The 14,786-nt window shown below is 34.9% G+C and overlaps 1 protein-coding gene across 4 annotated transcripts; it reads left to right on the forward strand.

Annotated features, from left to right (window-relative positions):
• The first annotated feature begins 5,460 nt into the window (after positions 1-5,460).
• Positions 5,461-14,203, forward strand: LOC125818952 (uncharacterized). 4 transcript variants are annotated; one of them, XM_049498481.1, is made up of 11 exons: positions 5,467-5,687; positions 5,947-6,017; positions 6,576-6,684; positions 7,724-7,806; positions 8,879-9,037; positions 10,040-10,138; positions 11,950-12,147; positions 12,795-13,091; positions 13,290-13,451; positions 13,686-13,769; positions 13,895-14,203. In XM_049498481.1, exons 1-11 carry the CDS (start codon positions 5,615-5,617, stop codon positions 14,000-14,002), a joined length of 1,443 nt encoding a protein of 480 aa, XP_049354438.1. In that variant the 5' UTR covers positions 5,467-5,614; the 3' UTR covers positions 14,003-14,203. The 4 variants fall into 4 exon arrangements, with proteins under 4 accessions (XP_049354430.1, XP_049354438.1, XP_049354426.1 ...); XM_049498469.1 differs by lacking the exons at positions 11,950-12,147; positions 12,795-13,091; positions 13,290-13,451; positions 13,686-13,769; positions 13,895-14,203 and adding an exon at positions 10,361-10,747; XM_049498473.1 differs by lacking the exons at positions 5,947-6,017; positions 11,950-12,147; positions 12,795-13,091; ... (1 more) ...; positions 13,686-13,769; positions 13,895-14,203 and adding an exon at positions 10,361-10,747 and having other exon boundaries at positions 5,461-5,687.
• The last annotated feature ends 583 nt before the right edge of the window (positions 14,204-14,786 follow it).

Raw genomic sequence — 14,786 nt, forward strand, 5'->3', positions numbered from 1 at the left:
TAACATCGTAATATTGGTTGAGACTTAACTCATACACTACGTACAAGTCTAAAACGAAAAGACAATAAAAGAACTAAAACATCAATGGTCTTGTCCTCGGAGCATGAGGACTCATCAATCCAATGTACTAGCAAAGCAATTCAAGCTAACCATGAGCGGGCAAAGGAACGTCAGACCCTGTGTTATGAGATAATATAGGCATAAATATGCATTAGTATGATGAATATACTAAGATGGTGTTTGGATTGGCTTAAAAGTTGGTCAAACCTACTTTTAAGTCAGTTTTTGACTTCTGGAAGTGTTTGACAAATATAAAAAATAACTTAAAATAAGTCAAAAATGACTTAAAATGAGTTACAAAGTGTTTGACAAGGTAAAAAATGACTTATAATAAGTAAAAAATAACTTAAAATAAGTCAAAAACCAAAAGTAGGTCTTCCCTACTTTTCATTTTTTGACTTAAAAAGTCATTTCAGTTTGACTTTTTATTTTTCACTTAAAAGCTACTTTTTTAAGCCAATCCAAACGGGCTCTAAGTATGAGGAAATGCATAAAATGTAAAGCACAACGAGCTTACACATAATATGCAAGACTAAGTAACACGTAGTAAGAGCCCTTTAAGAGAAATCATAAATCATGTACACGGTCAATGCATACTTAAAACCATTTGAGAAGTTTTCATAAAACCTTTGAAGAAAACTTAGTTCATTTGTAAGATATTTACAGTTAACCGACAATAAGACCATGTGAGCTATAATATGGAATTCGGTATGACCCAAAAAAGGGGAATCTACTTGTCAAGGTAAAACTTTGTCACATTCATTCATTGTTAAAGTGGATCCATTAGCTTATGTCATTTAAGACAATCCTACGAGGGTATGTAGTTTGGGACAAGGGAATTACTACTAAAGACCAAAGATCTATTGATAATAGGGCCTCCATTCCAATGTCCTCTCAATGCTAAGTAAATCCCAATGGAAAAGACATAATCATAATCATATCAAAATACTTGAAAAGACAATGATTAAGACCACTAATCCAATCATAGTTTCATGTCATAGAGTAGCTCCTTTCAAATCATGAGTTCATAAAACTTTCATAATAGACACTTACCTTTCTAAGCATCTAAATCATGATTCCTTTCAATTGTGAGAAAATCTTTCACAAATCATTGATACTTTAGCTTAAAAGCATCCTTTAGTCATGAATCATTCTTTTCATAAAACATGCATAACTCCTTAATCAAATTCATAATCTTAGTTCATAAGCATTGTTCATAATTCAAGTTCATAAAATAGACATAGGCATGAGTCCCTATGAAATCAATTGAAATTCATGTAATTGAAATAAATCATGCATAATATGATTGAAAATAAACAATTGAATCATAATAAATAGAACCTATGTAGAATTGCACGAAACCTTAATAGAATTGGGTGAAATCAACTTAGGAGACTGAGATTCCTTTAGGACCTCATGGATGAAAGGAATCCATTGGTGATTTTCCACATACCTTGATAATTAAAGCCTAAAATCAATAGAGAAGGAACCCTTCAAGCTCTTGAAACCGTAGTTCTTCACGTTCAAACTCTTGAATTTTTTTTTTGAAGAACCATTTGAGAGAATTTGAGAGCTTGAGTGAATGTGAGGGAATGAGTTAGGTTTTGAGCAGTACAAACGGTTATAAGAGTAGTTATAGGGCTAAAATGACGTAGTTTAAGTATTAATTAGATGGAAAAAGACCAAAACAACCTTAATTAAATATTGTTGGACATGTCTTGGTTTGGACCTACAATTCTACGGACCGTTCTAGCTGTTACTGCACCTAAAATTTTGAACAATTTCCACGAAACCTTTATATGGTTGTAGTCTTTTCTATGGCTCGTAGGGATAATCTGTATAACCCAGGTTCAACTTCAAAATTTCACTAAGTTGGATCACATCCATGAGACCCTTTTACGATCCGTAGACCAATCTACAACTTATCTTGCTCATTCGTAAACCATCATTAGAGACTTGAAAATTTCCAAAACTTATCCCAAGTCCTATGACTACCCTTCTATGGCTCGTAGAACTTTCTACAGTCTGTAAATGGCTTCCGTAGAATTTGCATTAGTGCCAAAAATGCAACTTTTTCAGTCCAAACTAAACTTCTAATTTCTGAGGTATTACAATACATAAATTACTTAAAATGAACCATATAGACTTAAAACATATCATAAAAATGCATAATTGAGGAGTTCCTTGTAATCGACATATATCATCCAGTTGGATGTGCTGCCCTATATCTTGCCAAAGTATAGAACCACATCTTATCATATGTGGATTCACTGTTCTGAGCCTCTCAGGGCCAGAAGATCAACCGACAAAGAGGTGAAACATAATCCTACATTGGCGTGTAGTTGTGGGACTTGAGTTTTCTAAACATGCATCCTCTTGCACTACATAGTCCTTCCAAAATAGCATATATTCATATATTGCTCATAGGTATATAAACCTCTAGTCATATTGAATCATATATGAGGCTAGACTCAAAAGTCATATCTTAAAATAACTTATTATTAGGTTGGACGCCATATAATGCTTGTTTTCATACTCAAAAGCCATAAGAGTTTTGAATGATCATAATAATCATGCTAAATCAACATCATAAGGTTTCAAAACCAAAGTGTAAACCAATGTAATCATGACATTATAGGTGCTTGTGATGGGACATATGCGACTTCCCTCAGTTGGTTTGGGTGGCATAGCCCGTTGCATAAGTCCCCCCACTTATTTGAGGAACAAAGTAGCTCGACCAACGATAGAGGAACAATTGGCTAATTTCACACTTACCTATGAGCTATGAGAAAAGAGGTGAAGGCTAATCCGACAACTGATGGCTAGAGGGCGAAAATCGTTTTTGCCAACCAAAACCCCAAAGAGACCTGATTCGATCTTTATAGAGTTCTCGAGATATTTTCTTACGAAGTTTTGTTATAGTGACTTAACTACTTTTTTTGGAAATTTTCTAGTCTTCCAGGTGACCGAGTGCTCCATGAACAATGAGTGCTTCCTGCTCTGCCCGCAGCGCTTGTTGCATCTCCTTTAAAACCTCTATTGAAACAAAACGAAGGAACTTCCGGAGTGAAGGTTCAGACTTAACGCTAAGGCAGCGAGTGAGACGAGGAGAGGTTGAGTGAAATCAGCAGCTAGCCTTTTCGGAATATGAATGCCCGATGTTTTTGCTCTTCTTCGATCTTCTTAGGATGAAACTGAGAAGGGGCTGGGGAAAGCTTGAACCCAATTCCTAGGCATGAGAGTGAAGGGATACTCTCATTAAAGCCTTACATACCTGAGAGAGTGAAGCTCGAAAGAAGAACTTGCTTGGAAGCCTTGAAACCCTGATTTTTGTCTTTCTTGCAATTTCTTTTTACGTTGGAAGTTGAAAGCGTAGAAATAAAAGAAAATTGAGTACTTGATAGATTATATTCCCCTAATATAAGTTAAAATCTTGAGGCTTATTCTTAGAAAGAATGAGAAAACACAACACAAATCCTATTAAAAGTTATCAGAAATCTTCCACGAGGTCATCTACGGTCTGTGGTTTGATCTATAGGATGTAGATCTCATCGGTGAAAGTCAGAATACAATTTTAAGTCTCATAAGTTCATATGAGCCCAATTTACGACCTGTAAATTAGTTTATGACCCGTTGTTGAATCCTTGAAAGAGGTTGAAAAGTGAGTTTCTGAAGTTCATTCTATAGGCCCAAATTATGGTCCATAGATGGTTTTACGATCAATAATTGGGTCTATGAAAATCATACAAAAAATCACTTTCTGAAGTTGATTTTACGAGTTCACAGTACAAATCTTACTTCAATTTACGACCCATAAATGAGGTTCGTAGTTACTAGACTCTGAAAACTCTAATGTGGTAGTCTTTGGTAAACCGGTCATACCTTTTTATTCCAAACTCAAAATGATGCAAACTTGGTGGAGTTTGAAAGAATACTCATAGAGCTTTAGTTTGATAGGTCATGGGCCAACTAATTTATTATATGCTGAGAGATATGGTTATTTGAAGTTGAACCTTGCATGAATTAATGCGAAAACTTAGCCGATAGAAATGCTTTGAATTTGACTTGGTGCTTACAGGTACCTTACTACCTAAAACACATCCAATACACTTACTACACTTAGTAAATGACCTTAATATATATATGTACAACTTAGAAACCATCGAGTTCTGGCCTATACCCATACGAAAGATGATTCAAATCTTTGCTTTGAAGTTGCGGGTGTTACAGTAAATTAATAAACTCTCTAAGATAATATTTTTCTCTGATGCCGACTTAGGCTAGTGAAAAAATTCAACAATTCTGATAAGATAATAATGTAATATATATTTAGAAGAACCCTATATATATATGATCCCATTAATATTATAAATTAATAATTTTTAAAAATTATATCAATATCTAAGACAATTTAGTGAAATATGGTTTTAATATATTTTTTATTTTCGTTAGAATTTAAATCTAGTGAAACTCATCTCTAACTTTTCTTTCTGGTGTTGTCTTCTCAAACTGCACCAAAACTTCAAGATAGAAGGAAGGTTCTCGTTTGCAGGCAAACTTTTTCATATGCTTAACAAATGCAAGTAGAAAACTGTGACGAGTTCTAGACACGATAAATGTCTCCTTATGCACAAATGGTTTCAAATATGTATCGTATCGTCTTCAATTTCATCGTCAACATTTGTTTTCTCCGATGATATCCACAATTTCTTCTAAACTATGGACCTTTGAACATGTATGACTTTCACTTGGTTAATCTAATAGGCTATTAACATCCATCTTATTGCAGTAATCAAGATTATTAATTATGACCTCAAATTCGTCAATGTCATTTACACAAGGTTGATCATTTAAATTTCTAGAGGTTTCAACCCCAATGATGTAATCAAAATTAACCTTCATAGAATTTAAAAAATATTCTATAAATTAATAAATATTAATTTATCGATTAACTAATACCTCTATAAGATAATAATATTTCATGGTCCCGACAATAATAATTGAGAGAGGTTTTAATGTATTATGCAAATTATGTAAAGTCACATTATTGTTTGTCGCTCCAATTGTTGGATAAGTAATATATTTGTTTTATGAGTATTTTTTTATTGGTTAAATCGAAAATCGAACCGATAAAAGATCAATAACCGATAGATTTATTGATTTAATTATTAATTTAGCATATTTAAAATTGAAAATCAATAAACCAAACTAATAATACGTAAAATCGAATCCAACCGAACTTCACTTGAACACAAAATGAGAGGCCAAGATTAGGATATAGGATATTTGGACATAGATGTACACTTCCTGCCTTTTGATTGGTGGAAGATGACTACTTTTCGTTGCCAATTGGTCCACATTACGTGCAAGTTATAAGTTATAACTACACTTCAACCTATTTCTGGTTAGGGTTTCATTTGGATCGAAGAGCATATTCTCCATATTCTTCCTCATACATCCAGTTTCCAATTTTCAGCTTATCTATAACCAGATACACCAACCCAATTCAAACAGGAACAATCTTTATCACCCCCAAGTCGAGAAATCATCAATCATGGCAACCTCTGAGATTTTGCAGACAGAACAAGATCTTCTCATGATGTCTTCCCTTTTTGATGATTCCAAAGGTGCAAACTTTGTCAATTTATACCCAAGAACACACCATATCTCTGCATTTGATGTGTTTTCTTGATTTGGGTCACTCTTATTTTTGTACTAAGAATCTGATATCTAACAGTTTATGATTTTAATGGATATTGAGATTCGTTCGCTTTTTAAAAGTGAATCTTGATGACCCTCTGCTATTTTCAGTTCATTTTGTTATTGGCTAATTGTTGTGGTGATCTGGAAAAAAAATAGTAATTTTTCCCAAGGGATGGATTGCAGGACAAAATGTGAAGTCCCGAGGGTTTGACATCGAGAAAAAGATCGAGTTTCTTGAAAGCTTGGCTGGAAAAGTAATTTTCTGCATCTTTTTTGGAAGTCAAGTTTATTTATTGACTTAAATATTCATGCCAATTTATTTTAGGAATTAAAAATTTCTGTTTGTTTCATATCTGTAATTCATATCATAGCTTGATTGGTAGTTTTGGATAAGTGCATGATGAGCTCTTCAATGGGTTTATTATGTAATTGTATAGTTCAAGAAATGAAATTTAAAGAACTTAAATAAGAAAGATCGATTAACCATACTTACTAGCTTGCTACAAATGAAAATCAATCATAGTAATCTTCACACATTGTGGTTTACTTACCCCATTGTTCAATTAAGTTGAATCTTGCGCCTATGTATCTTAATTGAACATGGACTCCTTTGGTCAGTTCTCACGGAAAAAAATCAGGTTATGCTCGGTGGAGCAACCAAGATACAAGTGTTTAGGGTTGATGGCTTCTTTATAATTTGAAACGTAACATGGGTTTCCAATTTTTTTGTTTCTGTTTATCCAAATAATATATGTATCTATTCAGATGATGTATGTTCCAAGTTAAGTATGCCAAATATACTATCGTTTCAGGTCAGCAACAGAAGAACTCGCAGATGGTTGAACGATCGTCTTTTAATGGAACTTGTTCCTCGTTTAAATGCAGAAGAAATTAGGGGCTTGTTTGCCCCACCACCTTTTGGTAAGATATCTTTGGGTGTGATGTTGTTCCTGAATTGGTCCTTTATTCTGTTTCAAGTGATGGAACATTTTAGAGTTGATTCCCTTTGGAAGCAAACTATGAGGATTGTTCATCAGTATTTGTAACATTGGTAGAACATAAGGTGCCCATGTATTATAGATGAATAACGAACATGGGTCACTTTGGATAAGGATTGTGGTGTCAGAGCTGAATGTGCAGTTTTAATTTGGTACTAAAAGTAGTTCTGAATTATCTAGCTACACTTGGTAGGTTGTGTTTCCACATTCATTGTCTTCACTGAAGTTGAGACATCTTGAAGCAAAAGGAACTACATTTTAAAGCAAATTCGTGGTCTAGATTCATTCCTGGCATAGATTATTTAGCACAATGCTTCAATATTGTCAAGTGAAAAAAATATTAGCATACATTAAGATTTTTTCCAGAGAAGCAGTTGTATCAAATTTCCCTTCTCTTTTGCTCTAAACATGATACTATGGTGGTTTTCTGTGTCACAATTTGTCTGTTTATAGAGCACAAAGTATGTCGCTATTAAGTAGGGAAAAAATGAAAAAAAGGAAGAAATGCCCGTATCGTTGCACCGAAAATGAGGAGGGCTTTGAGTTCAAGTATCTTGATTAGAAGCAGAAATACATATGTTCTCTAGCAGGTTTGTGAATGTTGTGATCATGGTCTACTTATAAGTGGCGGTTGTGATTTTACATCACTATTTCTCGTAGTTTTTGAGAAGCTGTTTATCTGTTTATCCTCTATTGTCAACTTAAATACTTTTCAATTGAATTTTGTTTAAAGAAAAAGTACATTTCCATTGAATTTATTAATCTGCCATTTCTTGGTGAACATGATCTGCCATAATCTCTTCGACCCCTTCATATATGTGCCAGAATAGAGAGAGATTTGGTAGAAAAGTGGAAGAGATCTTTTTGTATATGATAATCAAAGGGAGTGGGAAAGCTGCAGTAATTCTTTAATGTTATTTCTGATATAAACTAATGTCTTATCTGGATTTCTTTTCCTGCAGGTGATGATGTGCCACTCTCAGTATTTTGCATGACAAATGTGGATGAATGGGACAAATTCAGGAATATAGACATGGATAAAGAGGTTATTATATTTTCCTATACATTACTGTGTGTTTTCTTCATATAAAATCTGGCAACATTTACTTTGAGCGTTTATTGTAACAATAATGACTTCTTTTGATGCTACGCCTTGTCAATTTTCATCCCTATCTTTCTGCAAGCATGAATTCTTTCATTGATCTTTCTTCTTACAGTCGCAAGAAAATATAATGGTACTATCTAACCATCTACATGCCTATTCATGTCTATGTGGTCCCTACTCCCTAGGATGTATTTCATTGCTTGATTGTGATTTCCTTGCCTATCTGGAAAATTTTCTAAAGATTCATAATCAATTCTCTCGCTTCAGCCAAAATTTTGAAATCTATATTCCATACTTCATACACACACAAAATAAAATAAAATAAGGGTATCATTCCTTAATTGGTTGGTTCTAGGCTTCTAGCAGACAATTCTTTTAGGTCTGTTAGAAGTGGAGGATTTACATCAGGGCATGTAGAAATGACTAGTGTGCTGAGGCTACTAAAAGCCGTAGCCCAACTTCGTTATAATATTCATCTGTGCATCTTTCACAATTTCTTGGAGTTCAAATTCATTTAACTATTCAAATTTTATATTTTGAGTGATACTTTATTTATCAATAAATGTTTCAACTATTATTTGACATTTTATTTCACTACCATTGTTATAAAGTATAATATATAATTCAGTTAACATCATAAGTTTTGTGTCTGGTCAAACACCAACATATACCATGAGATGGATTGAGTATTTGTTTGGGTACAGATCTGATTTCTGTTATGGTGCCTTTGTTTTTTTGCGCTGAATTCCTTAGCACAATTTAGTGAGATGAAAGGCATGTTGTTATATTGACTTGAATTGAACCACTTATTAAACTGCAGTTCTCGATTGATGATTTTACTATGTGAAATTCATGGTTAATTCTTGATGTATGTCTTCACCCACCTGTTTCAGAAGGGGGTAGCTTTTCTAACTTAATGAGTGAAACTCATTCTTGGAATTTTACTTAATGAGTGATGTAGCAAGATTGTCTATTACCATTAATGAGGTTCTATATGCTCTTGTTTGGTTAGGCTACCATAATGGATGCTCTTGAAGGCAAAACATCAAAGCGAAAGAGTTGTGTGGATAATGATAAGGTTGCAGTGTTGACTGCATGGCATAGAGTGGATTGTCGAACAAGAGATGCAATTAGGCGCAACTTTCTCCCTGAATTGGTCAACAACTATGAGGTATTCCCGACAACTATTGTGGGTTTGTTCTTCTATATGCATTGTAACCTAAGGAAATGCTATTCTGCTATTGCATCTGTGTTGCTGATCTGAAGGTGTTGCAACAGACACCCACTTAACATGTGATTAAAGTTTTGATAGAAGCTAAAGTTTGTTGAGCCTCCGAGAGGTGTTGCCGAGTGATTGAAAAGTTAGAGTGACAACCTAGGGAACCCATATTGGAGTTCTAGTAGAGGCAGCAATAAGTAAATTCTTCTCATCTATCTAAGCTTTCACGGTAGGGTTACGCCATGCTTGTGCTAGTAGGAGATAGCAGGTATCCCATAGGTTAGTCAAGAGTGCAAATTTGCCCAAACACCATCGTGTATTAGAAAAAGAATAGAACTTAAGGTGTGTGTGTGTGGCTGATTGGTTAAGTTGGGAACTCTGAGGCTGCAAAATAATCTACATGCCTCATGTGGATCAACTTAGATGTCTACTCCATGATACTCAAGTTGGAATTATTGTTATAAGGAGATATACCAAGGGTTTTCTTTTTGGCTTTTCCATAAACTATACTTTAGAGTGGGGAATTGATCTATGCTTGCTGCAGAATTAGGAGTGCTCAATTTTCCTCCCTTCAATTGTTTATCCTATTGTGCTGTTCAAGATCATCTCGGTTTTCTTGTGACTCGTGAATCGTGATCATTTGACAGTACAAAGCCAAATTATGCATTTCATTTGTTGTGAACAACTATTTTACTTTTTATGGAATATTCTGGGTGTCATCTATCCTTTCATGCCCTGTTTCCTTTTCCCTTTCATGTCTTTTAGTTGGTCTCAGATCCTTTGCACTTATGCCTTGTGTAGCATCTCTTAACTTGCCTTAGCCCCATGGTATTTCAGATAGTTTGTAGGATTTGATTTTACATTTTCATTGTTTTCCGTTGCATCTCCATCCATTTTCTCTTGCTTCTCCTTTTGCTTCTGTTGTTAATAAAAAATAGCGATATTTTATTGTAGCAATGTGTACGAGCATTTGTGAAGGAGAGTGATCGAGATGTTCTGGTGTTACGTGTTCAAGACCCCTTCCAGCGGTTATTGCTGCATGGTGTCTGTGAGGTATACCTTGTGGATCAAAAATATCTACAATTTACAGCGTGCCAGTCATTTATATCATAACATTGAGCTCCACTTCTACCTTTGGGTCTGATTTGAGCATCTGGATGTCCAAATTCTATTGTTAAGTAATAAAACAATCAGCATAGTTTCAGAAGGTGCTGATTCAATATGCAGATTGATCTTTTATGGTCGTCTTACGACTGTTTACTTGTTTTTCAACAGTTCTACAACCTGATCTCTGTAACAACCTCCGAAACAGAAGGCAGCAAGGCTGTGAAAATGACTAGGATAACGAAGAAGAAAGCTGGTTCAACTGATCTTCCAAACATAACACTGTGCGACTTTCTGAAGATGGCGAAAGAAGGGAGTTGGTGATTCATTATGCCAGTATCTGGCTGTTGTATAATTACTATGTTCATTATTTCAATTTACTCATTTACCTCAAATATGGTTGTTCCCTCAGCTATCCCGACGTCTGTACTAATAAATCAATGACTGAATTGGGAAATGTCTTATTTCTAAGTGCACCTGATAGGCCAAGGATGGTTGTAAAGGGGAATCTAAATTTCCTTTGTATATATTTCAGAAATAAACACGCCTTGTAACTTATTACTGCATTTCTTTCTTTGTTGCTCTTTACATCTCACTTAGTGGGGATATGAGGTCTCAAGTTCAAATATCTGCCGTTCGGCAAAAATAATAGGTGATTTCTTTCCATCTTTTCTTAGTTTTGGTGCATAGAGTTATGTCGTACCTATTGCTGGTGGGCTGTTTAGTGTCCTAGCCTTGATAGAGTTACATGGTACTTATTGTTGGTGGGAGATGACAGTTACTTAGTAAAATTAGTCGAGGTATGTGGGCACAAAGTAGTACTTACCAAAATGAGATCAATTTTTGTTCACAATGTAGATGTAATCAAATTAAATTGCAAAAAGATTAAATTACAGAGACACCAACTAAAGTACACTCTGTATTATACTGATTTTAAGCCGAGGGTCTATTTGAAATCAACTCTTCATCTCTATGAGGTTGGATAAGATCAACATACACTCTATCCTCTTCAAACTCCACTTGTCGGATTAGATGGGTATGTTGTTGTGGTTCTGGTAGTCAATTAATGAAATAATAAAAAAGTGAAGGTTGGCAATTGCAATTTGATAATTTAGGAACTTGATCCCCAAGTAGCACCCACCTTCTGTTGACTGTATTATTTGGTACGTATATTGTTGATGAGAGATGACAATTAGCTCGTGAAATTAGTCGAAGTACGCGTAAGTTGGCATAGCCACATAGATACCGCCATCATTAAAAAAAAAAAGAGTAGAACTACCAAGATGAGATCAATTTTAGTTCAAAATGGAGATGTTGTAATCAGATTAAATTACTGTAGATTACAAAATGATTAAATTACAGATATGCCAACTAAGCATCAATCTGTACTATACTAATTCTAAGTGTCTCTCCGAAATAACCTATGAGATCGGATAAGATTTGTATACACTCTATCATCTGATAGGTACACAGTTGTTGTATAAGTAGTCAATGAATGAAATAATAAAAATGGGAATTAGAATTTGATAATCTGGTAACTTGATCCCCAAGTAGCACCCACCAAACATTGACTGAGAGTTACCTTTTTTTGACTATAACTATAGCATCTTCTTTGATTGATTAATTAATCTTGTTTGTTTTGTACAATGGCCAAGAAATTAGTGAAATACTGTGTGGTAATCTCACTTAATTCCCATTTAATTGAATGGTACAGTACTATTTTCATTATTCACTCTAACAAATTTTGTTAATTTACTCAGGTGGATGCCTTCACTGACACAGCATTCAAAGGGAACCCAGCAGCTGTTTGCTTATTGGAGGAAGAGAAAGATGATAAATGGTTACAATCTGTTGCTGCTGAGTTTAATCTCTCTGAAACTTGTTATCTCATTCCGCTCAATGAACCCACTAACACTAACCCCAGATTTGGCCTTCGTTGGTTCACTCCTGTTGACGAGGTTCAATTTCTTCCCAATTTAGTTTGAACAATCTTCAAACAACTGTTACTCAATTAAAGTTGAAATACTATAAAATTTGGACCTCAATCCTTCTGATAATTTGTAATTTCAAAAATCGGATGGGATGGAAATCCATAATTTTGCCTTTTTTCCTAATAATTTCTGGTGCATTGCTGAATTTGGTATGTTATCTGCACTGTGGAACCGTTTTTGATTTTGCGGCTAAAATTGGGGCAACGATCTCACTTTACTCTTGATATTAGGTTTTATTTAAGGAGGTATATTGAAGAAATCTGTCTGCATTGCTTACTCAATTGTTTTTATTGTTATTCTTTACTACGGGTTGCCCTTCTCTGAGTTTATCATGTCTTTGAAACTTGAAAGTGTATGTTAAGGTAATACGATATGCAAAACTTACGTCAACCAGACCTTGTTACTTTCCCCACCTTTTTAGTTAATGGGAGAAACTAGAGAACAAAGTTTGGAGCTCATCTTACTGAAATTAGGAGGAAGTGACCACTTACGGATTGAACTGAAGAAAATGACTTTTTCATTTTATGTCTCATTAGCCTTTTTCAAAAGCAAAACCCGAGTTTTTCCTTCTAAATGAGTGTAAGTTTTTCAAGTAATTTGCTTTTTTTTTGCAGGTCGATCTATGTGGGCATGCAACGCTAGCAGCTGCACACTTTCTATTTTCATATGGCCTGGTTGAAACTGATACTATTGAGTTTTCAACAAGATCAGGAATTTTAATTGCCAAAAGAGTATCAGAAGCCAAAGCTTCAAATTCTCAGGACGATTGGCCAACTGGTTACTCAATTGAATTGGATTTTCCTGTTGTTCAAGTAGCCGAGACCAATTTTAATGATGTTCTTGCAATTTCAAAAAGCTTGAATGGCGCATCTGTGGTTGAGATCAATGAGACATCGAAGGGTGATCATTTTGTACGTATTTTATCTGGTCTTTACTTTTATATTACACTAATCATGTAAAAGCAATTCATGCAAGTCTCCTTTACAAATTTTTGTGGAACAAAAAGGAATTTTGTTTTTTCAATAGCATGAGAAGGCATAGTAGTCAAATTAATTAAATTTAGCCCTTTCTAGGCATGCGAAGATAATTTCATGGTGTTTTTTTTGCAGATTTTGCTCCCATCAGGGGAGGCCGTGGTCGAATGCCAACCTCAGATTGATCTAATACAAAACTGTCCTGGCGGAGGAATGATCATAACTGGACCTGCTCCACAGGGTTCCGGCTTTGATTTCTATAGCCGTTTCTTCTGCCCAAAGTTTGGAATCAATGAGGTAACCCAACACTTGAATGTATAGTCTTGCATTCAAGCAGATCATAGTCACTGAAAAGGGTAGTGCTGATTTTTCACAACCTAGATAGTTAAGCTTGTCATACAGATATTATTTATCATATCTTCGACAACTACAGATGAAAACATCTATATGTTGGTATAGCTGATGCATCGTAGAGATCTCATGTGTTCTCTTCTTGCATATATTTTTGTTTTTCCAAACAAAAATTTTCAGGATCCTGTTTGTGGAAGTGCTCATTGTGCCTTGGCTTCTTATTGGCGCAAAAAGCTTGGCAAATGTGACTTTGTTGCTTTAGCGGTACTTACTCATTCCTCAAAACACAACGACTGAAATACTTATTCATGTATTTGTGCAATCTGGGACTAGTTATACTAACCTCATAGTTCTCTTTGCCCTATTGATTTTATTGTATTGTGGTCCAGGCCTCACCTAGAGGTGGCGTCGTGAAACTGCATCTAGACGATGAGAAGCAGAGGGTATTTCTGAGAGGGAAAGCTGTGGCAGTCATGGAAGGTTCTCTTTTAGTCTAATGTTAGCAGTTGAAATGGTCTTTGGTATGTAGTTCAGTGTGACTTCTGCAGCAGTCTTCTGTTATTTATGTTTCCAGTGTGTTTAAACACTATTATGTGATTTGCCTTTATTAATAAACATCTCCAGTTTCTCAACCATCATCAGTTCATTAGCCTACAAGTAGTGCAAGTGTTTTGTTAATGTGAAATTGTGGAAAGCTACTTTTTTTAGGATCATATTTCAAGTGTTTGGATTTCATTATTATTAATTTTCGATGACCGAATTTTCTTGCTTTTTTTCCGGTATGCTGCTCTGTCATTGTCTGATTTTTGGTTGTTTGATCACACTCGAAATCATGTATCTACTTATCGTATTTTTACCCCTGCTCGATAGTTTTGTAGCAGGTTGTTTCGGACGTTTTCTAGGAAAAGAAGGAACCGCTATAATAACCACTACGTGCGTTTCATTCTCTTCGATCTTCTCTAGAAAATATTCAGGTTGTGACGCGTATATCTCGCTCTATTTAGATTTAAGCTTCACTGTGGCATAATCTATACTCATCCAACAATAACTGTCACCTGTAATCCGAGTAGGTGTGTCTCCTAGAGTGATTGATTCTGATGCACTACTTTCTGAATAGTTTATAGGTTCTGAATATCAAATTTCTTTATTCTAGCTGCAATATTGTATTTGATTATTAGGACAAGCATTACATCATTGACAACATATAGACTATATTGATTACATTAATAGGGACACATTGAATCGATCTTTAAAAAGATGACGGAGATTTGTGGGTATGCA

This window comes from Solanum verrucosum, unplaced genomic scaffold, assembly GCF_900185275.1.
Source record: "Solanum verrucosum unplaced genomic scaffold, falcon-dt-bn FXZP01000267.1, whole genome shotgun sequence".
NCBI classification, from domain to species: domain Eukaryota; kingdom Viridiplantae; phylum Streptophyta; class Magnoliopsida; order Solanales; family Solanaceae; genus Solanum; species Solanum verrucosum.